The 14,399-nt window shown below is 53.6% G+C and overlaps 2 protein-coding genes across 7 annotated transcripts in view; one reads left to right on the top strand and one right to left on the bottom strand.

Moving 5' to 3' along the window:
- Positions 1 to 4,917, top strand: part of LOC140720355 (NACHT, LRR and PYD domains-containing protein 3-like) — a 30,851-nt gene extending 25,934 nt beyond the window's left edge. For 5 of the 6 annotated variants that reach the window (XM_073035219.1, XM_073035221.1, XM_073035224.1 and 2 more), the window contains 4 exons: positions 3,176 to 3,346; positions 3,502 to 3,672; positions 3,824 to 3,991; positions 4,148 to 4,917. In XM_073035219.1, the coding sequence (XP_072891320.1) occupies positions 3,176 to 3,346; positions 3,502 to 3,672; positions 3,824 to 3,991; positions 4,148 to 4,235 (598 nt within the window). In that variant the 3' untranslated portion in view covers positions 4,236 to 4,917. The remainder of the gene's footprint in view (positions 1 to 3,175; positions 3,347 to 3,501; positions 3,673 to 3,823; positions 3,992 to 4,147) is intronic. The other variant, XM_073035220.1, reaches the window with a different exon arrangement.
- Positions 1 to 14,399, bottom strand: part of LOC140720313 (NACHT, LRR and PYD domains-containing protein 3-like) — a 343,837-nt gene that overhangs the window by 285,886 nt on the left and 43,552 nt on the right. The gene's annotated exons all lie outside the window — the stretch shown is intronic.

Below are 14,399 nucleotides of genomic sequence, written 5' to 3'. Positions count from 1 at the left end.
CAACCAATCTTTGCCTTCTGTGGGCAAGCCAGTTCTGGATCCATAAAGCAATGTCCCCTTGGATCCCATGCCTCCTTACTTTCTCAATAAGCCTTGCATGGGGTACCTTATCAAATGCCTTGCTAAAATCCATATACACTACATGTACTGCTCTACCTTCATCAATGTGCTTAGTCACACCCCCCAAAAAATTCAATTAGGCTGGTAAGGCACGACCTTTCTTTGACAAAGCCAAGCTGCCTATTCTTAATCGTATTTTGCCTCTCAAGATCTTCATAAATCCTACCTCTCAGCATCTTTTCCATCAACTTACCAACCAGTGAATTAAGACTCACTGGCCTTTAATTTCCTGGGCTATCCCGACTCTCTTTCTTGAATGAGGGAACAACATCTGCTACCCTCCAATCCTCCGCAGCCTCTCCCCTTCTCATTGATGATGCAAAGATCATTGCCAGAAGCTCAGCAATCTCCTCCCTCGCCACCCACAGTAGCCTGGGATACATCCCGTCATGTCCCGGTGACTTATCCAACTTGACGCTTTCCAAAAGCCCCACCACATCCTCTTTCTTAATATCTACATTCTCAAGCTTTTCAGTCCCCTGCAAGTCATTACTACTATCGTCAAGATCCTTTTCCGTCATGAATACTGAAGCAAATGATTCATTAAATACCTCCGCTATTTCCTCTGGTTCCATGCGCACTTTTTCATTGTCACACTTCATTGGTTCTATTCCCTTGCTCTTTACATACTTGCAGAATGTCTTGGGGTTTTCTTTAATTCTGTTCACCAAGGCCTTCTCATGGCCCCTTCTCACTTGCTTAATTTCATTCTTAAGTTCCTTCCTGCTCGCCTTATAATCTTCCAGATTCAAATCATTACCTCGTTTTTTGAAACTTTCGTAAGCTCTTTTCTTGACTAGATCTACAACAGCCTTTGTGCACAACGGATCTTGTACCCTACCATACTTTCGATGTCTCATTGGAACGTACCTTCTCAGAACCCACACAAATATCCCCTGAACATTTTCTACATTTCTTTGGTATGTTTCGCTGAGAACATCTGTTTCCAATGTATTATTATAAGTTCCAGCCTGATAGCTTTATAGTTCCCTTTTCTCCAATTAAAGGTTTCCCAAACTTGCCTGTTCCTATCCCTCTCTAATGCTATGGTAAAAGAGATAGAATTGTGATCACTATCTCTGAAATGCTCTCCCACTGAGAGACCTGACACCTGGCCAGGTTCATTTCCCAAAACCAGATCAAGTGCAGCCTCTCCTCTTGTAGGCTTATCTACATATTGCGTCACAAAAACTTCCTGAACAGACCTAACAAACTCCAGCATCTAAACCCCTCACTCTAGGGAGATGTCAATCAATATTTGGGAAATTAAATCTTACACTTCAACAACCCTGTTATTATTACTCCTTTCCAGAATCTGTCTTCCTATCTGCTCCTCGATGTCCTTGTTACTGTTGCGTGGTCTATACAAAACACCCAGTGAAGTTATTGACCCATCCCTTTTCCGAACGTCCACCCACAGAGACGCCATAGACTACCCCTCCATGAATTCCTCCTTTTCTGCAGCCATGACACTATCTCTGATCAACAGTGCCACGTCCCTACCTTTTTTGCCTTCCTCCCTATCCTTTCTGAAACAATTAAAGCCTGGCACTCAAAGTAACCATTCCTGCCCCTGAGCCGTCCTAGTCCCCCTAATGGCCATAACATCATAGCTTCAAGTTCTGATCCACGCTCTAAGCTCATCCGCTTTATTCATGATACTCCTTGCATTAGAATAGACACATCTCAATCCGTCGGTTTGAGCGTGTCCCTTCTGGATCACCTGCTTATCCTCCCTTTCGCACTACCTCCAAATTTTCTGTATTTGTGAGCCAATCTCCCTTTCCTCTGTCACTTCAGTTCAGTTCCCACCCCTCAACAGTTTTATTTAAACTCTCCACAACAGCCTTAGCAAACCTTCCCGCCAGGATATTGGTACCCCTGGGATTCGAGTGCAACCCGTCATTTTTGTGCAGGTCAAATCTGCTGCAAAAGAGGTCCCAGTGATCCACAAATCTAAATCCCTGCCCCCTGCTCCAATCCCTCAGCCACACGTTTATCCTTAGCCTCATCCTATTCCTATTCTCACTGTCACGTTGCACAGGCTGTAATTCCGAGATTACTACATTTGCGGTCCTGATTCACAATTTACTTCCTAACACCCTGTACTCTGTTTGCAGGACCTCTTCCCTTTTCCTACATTTGTCACTGGTACCAATATGTACCATGACCTCTGGCTGTTCTCCCTCCCACTGTAGGATATCTTGGACGTGATCAGAAGCATGCCGGACCCTGGCAGCTCGGAGGCCAACTACAAACCGGGTTTCTTTCCTGCGTCCAAAGAAATGCCTGTCTGGCCCCCTAACTAGGGAGTCCCCTATCTCTGCTGCGATCCTCTTCCTTTCCCTGCCCATCTGAGCCACAGGGCCAGACTCTGTGCCAGAGATATGGCCACTGTTGCCTCCCCCCCCCCCCCCGCCCCACTTCCATTGGCAGTCACCCTCCAGCAGTACTGGAACAGGAGTACTTAACGTTAAGAGGGACAGCCACTGGGGTGCTCTCCAGTACCTGCTTGTTGCCCTTCCCTCTCCTGACTGTGACAAATTTCTTCAGTCTCCCATGGCCCCGGTGTGACCACCTGCCTGTAACTCCTCTCTGTCACTCCTCGCTCTCCCTGACCAGACGAAGGTCATCGAGCTGCATCTCCAGTTCCCTAACTCGGTCCCTAAGGAGCTGCAGCTCGACACACCGGGTGCAGATGTTGCCGTCCAGGAGGCTGGAAGTCTCCAGGATCTCCCACATCTGACACTTAGCACAGAAAACCAGCCTCACACACATACTCTCTGTCTGTATTGTAAACAGTAACCTACCTCGCCTCGATCCTTTATCGCCGAAGCCCCGTTGAGCCAAAGCCTTCCTACTTTGTCTCCCACTCCTCTGACGCTCGCTCTTTAAATCTGTATTCATTTTAAACTCTTCTCGCTGTTCTCACTGGCCGACTTGCACAGTCGTGGTGAAGAAAACAAATCAGTAATTGTGTTACTGATAAACACTGGGGATTTGTACCATCTCCTGTCTCTCTCTGTCCTTCACCCTCACTCTCTCTCATCTCCAGGCTGAGGGGTGTCGGTCTCACAGATTCTGGTGCTGAGGATCTCGCCTCCGCTCTCAATACAAACCCATCACTGATGAGGCTGGACCTGAGTGGTAATAAACTGGGAGATTCAGGAGTGAAACTGGTGTCTGAGGCTCTGAGGAACCCGGAGTGTAAAATACAGAAACTGGAGTAAGTACCAGGCTGGGGGAGATTGTGTTTTCAGTCACTGTGTGTCTGACACTGAACACTAATGTGATCAGTAATTGTGTGACTGACAAACACTGGGGATTTGCACCGTCTCCTGTCTCTCTGTGTCCTTCACCCTCACTCTCTCTCATCTCCAGGCTGGACAATGTCGGTGTCACAGATTCTGGTGCCGAGGATCTCGCCTCCATTCTCAGTACAAACCCATCACTGACGGAGCTGTACCTGAGTTATAATAAACTGGGAGATTCAGGAGTGAAACTGGTGTCTGCGGCTCTGAGGAACCTGGAGTGTAAAATACAGAACCTGGGGTAAGTACCAGACTGTGGGAGATTGTGTTCACAGTCACTGAGTGTCTGACACTGAATATGAATGTGATCAATAATTGTGTTACTGATAAACACTGGGGATTTCTACCGTCTCCTGTCTCTGTGTCCTTCACCCTCACTCTCTCATCTCCAGGCTGATGGAGGTCGGTCTCACAGATTCTGGAGCCGAGGATCTCGTCTCCGCTCTCAGTACAAATCCATCACTGACGGAGCTGAATCTCGTAGGGAACTTGCTGACAGACAAATCTGTCCCCGCTCTCCGCCATCTCATGCTGACTCTCCCAAGTCTGGAGCGGATCCGGTTAGTGTTTGTGTCAATGTTCAATGTGATAAAATAAAACATATCTGTGAGTTTTCTGGTGATATGAGTCTGTGATTCTTGTTGAAACATTAACCCCAGTCCCCTGTTACTGACACTGTTGTGTGATCTGGTTCTTTATTCCTCCATCTGTTTCAGGCTGTTGGTGAATCAGTTTAGTCAGTCCGGGAAGAAGGAACTGATCTCTCTGCAGGGAGTTGGACCCAAATTGATAGTGGATCTGTGAACATACCGGTCTGCAGGATTGGGACAATTTGGCCGATCGTCCGCCCTCCCCTTTAACTCTCCGCTCTCCTTTAACAGCCGGCCCTACTTCTATTGACCGCGGGCCAGGTTTAATTCCCAATGGTTCTGATGGAATTTGCTCCAGTCACGTGCTCTGTGACATCGGAAACGTTCCCGTAGTGACGTATTACTGCCTGCTGTCCAGCGGCGCTAATTCCTCCGGATGTGTGGGTTCGAGACTCACCCACGTGAGACCCCGGGGAATTACACAGACAGGAAGAGCCCAGGGTCCGTGGCTCACCCTGTGTCACCAGTGTCCCGGGGTGGTATTATCCTGGGAGAGAATCCTTTTGCTCCCTTTGCTGAGGACAGTGCATTCGGCAGTCTGGCCGATATAATGATGTTAAATGGACAAATCCCTCAGCAGTGACACTGGATCTTCAGCGATCCCGGACACGGCCCTGAAGTGTGATTTTATAATCATCGGTTCCCCGATGCAGAGTGACGGTGAGAAACGGGACTGATTATTCAACCGGTCACTCAATGTCGCCGGTCAGTTAATTGTGTGTGACTGTGAGAGAGTCGGGAGCAGCTTATTTATTTATTCCCGCACGTCAGTAGCTCACACATTGTTTAATTTACATTTGTCATGATGAAATCAATAAACCGCTGTAAATTCCTGACCTGGTGCCGGACTCGAGTTTTATTTGAGGTTTCTGCTGCCCCCCGCACCCTGTGCACTGCAACAGTGGGTCGGAGCTCCTCACACTGACACAGTAGCGTCTCAGCTCCAGGCTGAGGGAGGTCGGACTGGCAGAGTCTGAGTGCCCAGGATCTCATCTCCACCCAAACCCCTTCCCGGCTAACTGACGCCCTCCAGTCCCCCGCAGACGGTTAAAATTGACTGCAATAACAGACGTGAGTCCACTGTGGTCCCGAGTACAAAAGGGATGAGGGATGGAATACTGGAGCCAGCTTCCGCACCATTCCATCACACACTCCCGGGGTTAGACACAGAGTGAAGCTCCCTCTTCACCGGCCCATCCCACACTCCCGGTGTCAGACACAGAGCGAAACTCTTCCCATGCCATCCCATCACACACTCCCAGCATCCACACACACACACACACACACACACACACACACACTCTCTCTCTCTCTCTCTCTCTCTCTCTCTCTCTCTCTCTCTCTCTCTCTCTCTCTCTCTCTCTCTCTCTCTCCCTCTCCCTCTCCCTCTCCCTCTCCCTCTCCCTCTCTCCCCCTCTCTCTCTCCCTCCCTCCCCCCCCTCTCCCGGGATCCGCACACACACACACACTCTCTCCCGGGATCCGCGCACACACACACACACACAGAGACACACCTGCACACACATACACACACACACGTACACACACACACGCGCGCACACACAAGATGAATCTCTGTGGAGGTGGTCAAAGAGACGGAGAGAAGTAAGTGGAACGGTGGGGAGCGATACAGGGTGCATGGAGGGTGGGAGAGGCAAAACGAGGAGCAGGGTACAGGTGGATATTAGAACCCTAGCGATCCCCACGCAACTCCGGCGTCAGGTATCCAATAAACCACTATCACTTCCTGTCTTGGTGTCGGACTTTAGTCTCATTAGAGGAGAAACGGTGACCTGGGGTTACTGCTGCTCCCTGAACCTGATGAACTGAAATGATACATGGTAAATGGTAGGGCATTGAGGAATGGTGCATAGTTCCCTGAAGGTGGAATCGCATGTAGATAGGATGATGAAGAAAGCTTTTGGTTTGCTGGCCTTTATAAATCAGAGCATTGAGTATGGGAGTTGGGATGTCATGTTAAAATTGTACAAGGCATTGGTGAGGCCAAATTTAGAGTATTGTGTACAGTTCTGGTCACCGAATTATAGGAAAGATGTCAACAAAATAGAGAGAGTACAGAGAAGATTTACTAGAATGTTACCTGGGTTTCAGCACCTAAGTTACAGGGAAAGGTTGAACGAGTTAGGTCTTTATTCTTTGGAGCGTAGAAGGTTGAGGGGGGGACTTGATAGAGGTGTTTAAAATTATGAGGGAATAGATAGAGTTGACGTGGATAGGCTTTTTCCATTGAGAGTAGGGGAGATTCAAACAACAGGACATGAGTTGAGAGTCAGGTGGTAAAAGTTTAGATGTAACACGAGGGGGAATTTCTTTACTCAGAGAGTGGTGACTGTGTGGAATGAGCTTCCAGTAGAAGTGGTAGATGCAGGTTGGGTATTGTCATTTAAAGTAAAATTGGATAGGTATATGGACAGGAAAGGAGTGGAGGGTTATGGGCTGAGTGTAGGTCAGTGGGACTAGGTGAGAGTAAATGATCGGCATGGACTAGAAGGGCCGAGATGTAATAGTTATATGGTAATAATGGCTCTGAGCTCCTCACACTGGGACAGCAGCGTCACTCGTTGTCGACGGTCAGTTAAGTGCGTGTGACTGTGAGTGAGTCGGGGGGAGTTTATTTATTCCGGCAAGTTAGCAGCTCACACATTATTTAATTTACATTTGTCGGGATGAAATCAATAAACCACTTTAACTTCCTGTCTTGGTGTCAGACTTGAGTTTTATTTGAGGTCCCCCCCCCCCCCCCCCACGTAGCTGCAACAGTGGGTCGGAGCTCCTACACTGACACAGTAGCATCTCAGCTCCAGGCTGAGGGAGGCCGGACTGGCAGAGTCTGGGTGCCCAGGATCTCATCTCCACCCAACCCCATCCCGAGTATCTGCTCCCCGCAGACGGATAAAATCGACTATAGTATCAGACGTGAGTCCACTGAGGTTCCTAGTATGAGAGGGGGGGGGGGAGGGATGGAAAACTGACATTTGCACGGGGTGACGGGAGATTCACTCTGTGTCTGACCCCGGGAGTGTGTGATGGGACGGTGCGGAGGGAGATTCACTCTGTGTCTGACCCCGGGAGTGTGTGATGGGACGGTGCGGAGGGAGATTCACTCTGTGTCTGACCCCGGGAGTGTGTGATGGGACGGTGAGGAGGGAGATTCACTCTGTGTCTGACCCCGGGAGTATGTGATGGGACAGTGTGGAGGGAGATTCACTCTGTGTCTGACCCCGGGTGTGTGTGATGCGCCGGTGCGGAGGGAGATTCACTCTGTGTCTGACCCCGGAAGTGTGTGATGGGGCGGTGTGGAGGGAGATTCACTCTGTGTCTGACCACGGGAGTGTGTGATGGGACGGTGTGGAGGGAGATTCACTCTGTGTCTGACACCGGGAGTGTGTGATGGGCCGGTGCGGAGGGAGATTCACTCTGTGTCTGACCCCGGGAGTATGTGATGGGACGGTGCGGAGGGAGATTCACTCTGTGTCTGACCCCGGAAGTGTGTGATGGGGCGGTGTGGAGGGAGATTCACTCTGTGTCTGACCACGGGAGTGTGTGATGGGACGGTGTGGAGGGAGATTCACTCTGTGTCTGGCCCCGGCAGTGTGTGATAGGACGGTGTGGAGGGAGATTCACTCTGTGTCTGACCCCGGGAGTGTGTGATGGGACGGTGTGGAGAGAGATTCACTCTGTGTCTGACCCTGGGAGTGTGTGATGGGACGCTGTGGAGGGAGATTCACTCTGTGTCTGACGCTGAGAGTGTGTGATGGGACGGTGTGGAGGGAGATTCAGTCTGTGTCTGGCTTCGGGAGTGTGTTATGGGACAGTGTGGACGGAGATTTTCTCTGTGTCTGACCCCGGGAGTGTGTTATGGGACAGTGTGGACGGAGATTTTCTCTGTGTCTGACCCCGGGAGTGTGTGATGGGACAGTGGGGAGGGAGATTCACTCTGTGTCTGACCCCGGGAGTGTGTGATGGGACGGTGTGGAGGGAGCTTCACTCTGTGTCTGACCCCGGGAGTGTGTGATGGGACGGTGGGGAGGGAGATTCACTCTGTGTCTGACCCCGGGAGTGTGTGATGGGTTGTGTAGAGGGAGAATCATTCTGTGTCTGACCACGGGAGTGTGTGATAGGACGGTGTGGAGGGAGATTCACTCTGTGTCTGACCCCGGGAGTGTGTGCTGGGACAGTGTGGAGGGAGATTCACTCTTTCAACTCGGTGAAAGAAGCCCAAAACTTGATTCAGCGCATGGAGATGTCGGTGAGGGATTGCTGCCGACTGGTACATTCTTGGCTGCAGGAATACGTGCTGAGGGACGCACTGATACTTGGTGCAGCCACGGCAAGGGCCCGGTGGGGAAGGACCACAGTTTAGGGCTCTTCTCCCGCGGGAGTTGAAATAACAGAGTGCCACGCAGGTGGCGAAAATTTTGAAAATGCAAAGACCGCAATGGAAACAACTACAATGAATTGAAAGTCATTGAATGGTTTATTGCATATAATTTTATCTTTGAACAAAGTACATGTTGTTTGAAATTCAAAAAAACTGACCCCCGCCTGTCCCCCGAGTTAAAATCGACGTGAATCCACTGAGGTCCCGAGTTCGAGAGGGATGGTGGATGGAAAATCGGCATCAGACACAGAGTGAATCTTCCTCCACACCGTCCCATCACACACTCCCGGGGTCAGACACAGAGTGAATCTCCCTCCACACCGTCCCATCACACACTCCCGGGGTCAGACACAGAATGATTCTCCCTCCACACCGTCCCGTCACACACTCCCGGGGTCAGACACAGAATGATTCTCCCTCCACAACGTCCCGTCACACACTCCCGGGGTCAGACACAGAGTGAATCTCCCTCCAGACCGTCCCATCACACACTCCCGGGGTCAGACACAGAATGATTCTCCCTCCACACCGTCCCATCACACACTCCCGGGGTCAGACACAGAATGATTCTCCCTCCACACCGTCCCGTCACACACTCCCGGGGTGAGACACACAGTGAATCTCCCCCCGCACCGTCCCATCACACACTCCCGGGGTCAGATACAGAGTGAATCTCCCCCCGCACCGTCCGATCACACACTCCCGGGGTCAGACACAGAGTGAATCTCCCTCCAGACCGTCCCATCACACACTCCCGGGGTCAGACACAGAGTGAATCTCCCCCCGCAACGTCCCATCACACACTCCCGGGGTCAGACACAGAGTAAATCTCGCTCCAGACCGTCCCATCACACACTCCCGGGGTCAGACACAGAGTGAATCTCCCTCCCCACCGTCCCATCACACACTCCCGGGGTCAGACACAGAGTGAATCTCCCTCCACACGGTCCCATCACACACTCCCGGGGTCAGACACAGAGTGAATCTCCCTCCACACCGTCCCATCACACACTTCAGGGGTCAGACACAGAGTGAATCTCCCTCCCCACCGTCGCATCACACACTCCCGGGACCAGACACAGTGTGAATCTCCCTCCCCACTGTCCCATCACACACTCCCGGGGTCAGACACAGAGTGAATCTCCCTCCACACCGTTCCATCACACACTCCCGGGACCAGACACAGAGTGAATCTCCCTCCCCACCGTCGCATCACACACTCCCGGGACCAGACACAGTGTGAATCTCCCTCCCCACTGTCCCATCACACACTCCCGGGGTCAGACACAGAGTGAATCTCCCTCCACACCGTTCCATCACACACTCCCGGGACCAGACACAGAGTGAATCTCCCTCCCCACCGTCGCATCACACACTCCAGGGAGCAGACACAGTGTGAATCTCCCTCCCCACCGTCGCATCACACACTCCCGGGACCAGACACAGTGTGAATCTCCCTCCCCACCGTCGCATCACACACTCCCGGGGTCAGACACAGATTGAATCTCCCTCCAGACCGTCCCATCACACACTCCCGGGGTCAGACACAGAATGATTCTCCCTCCACACCGTCCCATCACACACTCCCGGGGTCAGACACAGAATGAAACTCAGTCCACACGTCCAATCACACACTCCCGGGGTCAGACACAGAATGATTCTCCCTCCACACCGTCCCATCACACACTCCCGGGGTCAGACACAGAATGAAACTCAGTCCACACGTCCAATCACACACTCCCAGGGTCAGACACAGAGTGATTCTCCCTCCACACCGTCCCATCACACACTCCCGGGGTCAGACACAGAGTGAATCTCCCTCCACACCGTCCCATCACACACTCCCGGGGTCAGACACAGAGTGAATCTCCCTCCAGACCGTCCCATCACACACTCCCGGGGTCAGACACAGAATGATTCTCCCTCCACACCGTCCCATCACACACTCCCGGGGTCAGACACAGATTGATTCTCCCTCCACAACGTCCCGTCACACACTCCCGGGGTCAAACACAGAGAAAATCTCCCTCCAGACCGTCCCATCACACACTCCCGGGGTCAGGCACAGAATGATTCTACCTCCACACCGTCCCATCACACACTCCCGGGGTCAGACACAGAATGATTCTCCCTCCACACCGTCCCGTCACACACTCCCGGGGTCAGACACAGAGTGAATCTCCCCCCGCACCGTCCCATCACACACTCCCGGGGTCAGATACAGAGTGAATCACCCCCCGCACCGTCCCATCACACACTCCCGGGGTCAGACACAGAGTGAATCTCCCTCCAGACCGTCCCATCACACACTCCCGGGGTCAGACACAGAGTGAATCTCCCCCCGCAACGTCCCATCACACACTCCCGGGGTCAGACACAGAGTGAATCTCCCTCCAGACCGTCCCATCACACACTCCCGGGGTCAGACACAGAGTGAAACTCCCTCCACACCGTCCCATCACACACTCCCGGGGTCAGACACACAGACAATCTCCCTCCACACCGTCCCATCACACACTCCCGGGGTCAGACACAGAGTGAATCTCCCTCCACACCGTCCCATCACACACTCCCGGGGTCAGACACAGAGTGAATCTCCCTCCACACGGTCCCATCACACACTCCCGGGGTCAGACACAGAGTGAATCTCCCTCCACACCGTCCCATCACACATTCCCGGGGTCAGACACAGAGTTAATCTCCCTCCACACCGTCCCATCACACTCTCCCGGGGTGAGACACAGATTGAATCTCCCTCCCCACCGTCCCATCACACACTCCCGGGACCAGACACAGAGTGAATCTCCCTCCCCACCGTCGCATCACACACTCCCGGGACCAGACACAGTGTGAATCTCCCTCCCCACTGTCCCATCACACACTCCCGGGGTCAGACACAGAGTGAATCTCCCTGCACACCGTTCCATCACACACTCCCGGGACCAGACACAGAGTGAATCTCCCTCCCCACCGTCGCATCACACACTCCAGGGAGCAGACACAGTGTGAATCTCCCTCCCCACCGTCGCATCACACACTCCCGGGACCAGACACAGTGTGAATCTCCCTCCCCACCGTCCCGTCACACACTCCCGGGGTCAGACACAGATTGAATCTCCCTCCCCACCGTCCCATCACACACTCCCGGGGTCAGACACGGAGTGAGGCTCCCTCCACACCGTCCCATTACAGACTCCCGGGGTCAGACACAGAATGAAACTCAGTCCACAAGTCCAATCACACACTCCCGGGGTCAGACACAGAGTGAATCTCCCTCCAGACCGTCCCATCACACACTCCCGGGGTCAGACACAGAATGATTCTCCCTCCACACCGTCCCATCACACACTCCCGGGGTCAGACACAGAATGATTCTCCCTCCACACCGTCCCGTTACACACTCCCGGGGTCAGACACAGAGGGCATCTCCCTCCAGACCGTCCCATCACACACTCCATGGGTCAGACACAGAATGATTCTCCCTCCACACCGTCCCATCACACACTCCCGGGGTCAGACACAGAATGATTCTCCCTCCACACCGTCCCGTCACACACTCCCGGGGTCAGACACAGAGTGAATCTCCCCCCGCACCGTCCCATCACACACTCCCGGGGTCAGACACAGAGTGAATCTCCCTCCACACGGTCCCATCACACACTCCCGGGGTCAGACACAGAGTGAATCTCCCTCCACACCGTCCCATCACACACTTCCGGGACCAGACACAGAGTAAATCTCCCTCCCCACCGTCGCATCACACAATCCCGGGACCAGACACAGTGTGAATCTCCCTCCCCACTGTCCCATCACACACTCCCGGGGTCAGACACAGAGTGAATCTCCCTCCACACCGTTCCATCACAAACTCCCGGGACCAGACACAGAGTGAATCTCCCTCCCCACCGTCGCATCACACACTCCCGGGAGCAGACACAGTGTGAATCTCCCTCCCCACCGTCGCATCACACACTCCCGGGACCAGACACAGTGTGGATCTCCCTCCCCACCGTCCCATCACACACTCCCGGGGTCAGACACAGAGTGAGGCTCCCTCCACACCATCCCATCACACACTCCCGGGGTCAGACACAGAATGAAACTCAGTCCACACGTCCAATCACACACTCCCGGGGTCAGACACAGAGTGAATCTCCCTCCAGACCGTCCCATCACACACTCCCGGGGTCAGACACAGAGTGAATCTCCCTCCAGACCGTCCCATCAGACACTCCCGTGGTCAGACACAGAATGAAACTCAGTCCACATGTCCAATCACACACTCCCGGGGTCAGACACAGAGTGAATCTCCCTCCACACCGTCCCATCACACACTCCCGGGGTCAGACACAGAGTGAATCTCCCTCCAGACCGTCCCATCAGACACTCCCGGGGTCAGACACAGAGTGAATCTCCCTCCAGACCGTCCCATCACACACTCCCGGGGTCAGACACAGAATGATTCTCCCTCCACACCGTCCCATCACACACTCCCGGGGTCAGACACAGAATGATTCTCCCTCCACACCGTCCCGTCACACACTCCCGGGCTCAGACACAGAGTGAATCTCCCCCCGCACCGTCCCATCACACACTCCCGTGGTCAGACACAGAGTGAATCTCCCTCCACACGGTCCCATCACACACTCCCGGGGTCAGACACAGAGAGAATCTCCCTCCACACCGTCCCATCACACATTCCCGGGGTCAGACACAGAGTGAATCTCCCTCCACACCGTCCCATCACACTCTCCCGGGACCAGACACAGAGTGAATCTCCCTCCCCACCGTCGCATCACACACTCCCGGGACCAGACACAGAGTGAATCTCCCTCCCCACCGTCGCATCACACACTCCCGGGAGCAGACACAGTGTGAATCTCCCTCCCCACCGTCGCATCACACACTCCCGGGACCAGACACAGTGTGAATCTCCCTCCCCACCGTCCCATATCACACTCCCGGGGTCAGACACAGATTGAATCTCCCTCCCCAGCGTCCCATCACACACTCCCGGGGTCAGACACGGAGTGAGGCTCCCTCCACACCGTCCCATCACACACTCCCGGGGTTAGACACAGAATGAAACTCAGTCCACACGTCCAATCACACACTCCCGGGGTCAGACACAGAGTGAATCTCCCTCCAGACCGTCCCATCACACACTCCCGGGGTCAGACACAGAGTGAATCTCCCTCCAGACCGTCCCATCACACACTCCCGGGGTCAGACACAGAATGATTCTCCCTCCACACCGTCCCATCACACACTCCCGGGGTCAGACAGAGAATGATTCTCCCTCCACACCGTCCCGTCACACACTCCCGGGGTCATCACAGAGTGAATCTCCCTCCAGACCGTCCCATCACACACTCCCGGTGTCAGACACAGAGTGAATCTCCCCCCGCACCGTCCGATCACACACTCCCGGGGTCAGACACAGAGTGAATCTCCCTCCAGACCGTCCCATCACACACTCCCGGGGTCAGACACAGAGTGAATCTCCCCCCGCACCGTCCCATCACACACTCCCGGGGTCAGATACAGAGTGAATCTCCCCCCGCACCGTCCCATCACACACTCCCGGGGTCAGACACAGAGTGAATCTCCCCCCGCAACGTCCCATCACACACTCCCGGGGTCAGACACAGAGTGAATCTCCCTCCAGACCGTCCCATCACACACTCCCGGGGTCAGACACAGAGTGAAACTCCCTCCACACCGTCCCATCACACACTCCCGGGGTCAGACACACAGACAATCTCCCTCCACACCGTCCCATCACACACTCCCGGGGTCAGACACAGAGTGAATCTCCCTCCACACCGTCCCATCACACACTCCCGGGGTCAGACACAGAGTGAATCTCCCTCCACACGGTCCCATCACACACTCCCGGGGTCAGACACAGAGTGA

Source organism: Hemitrygon akajei, unplaced genomic scaffold (genome assembly GCF_048418815.1).
Source record: "Hemitrygon akajei unplaced genomic scaffold, sHemAka1.3 Scf000041, whole genome shotgun sequence".
NCBI lineage: Eukaryota > Metazoa > Chordata > Chondrichthyes > Myliobatiformes > Dasyatidae > Hemitrygon > Hemitrygon akajei.
Note: the sequence above shows the minus strand (reverse complement) of the source record. Positions and strands in the feature narration are given on the sequence as shown.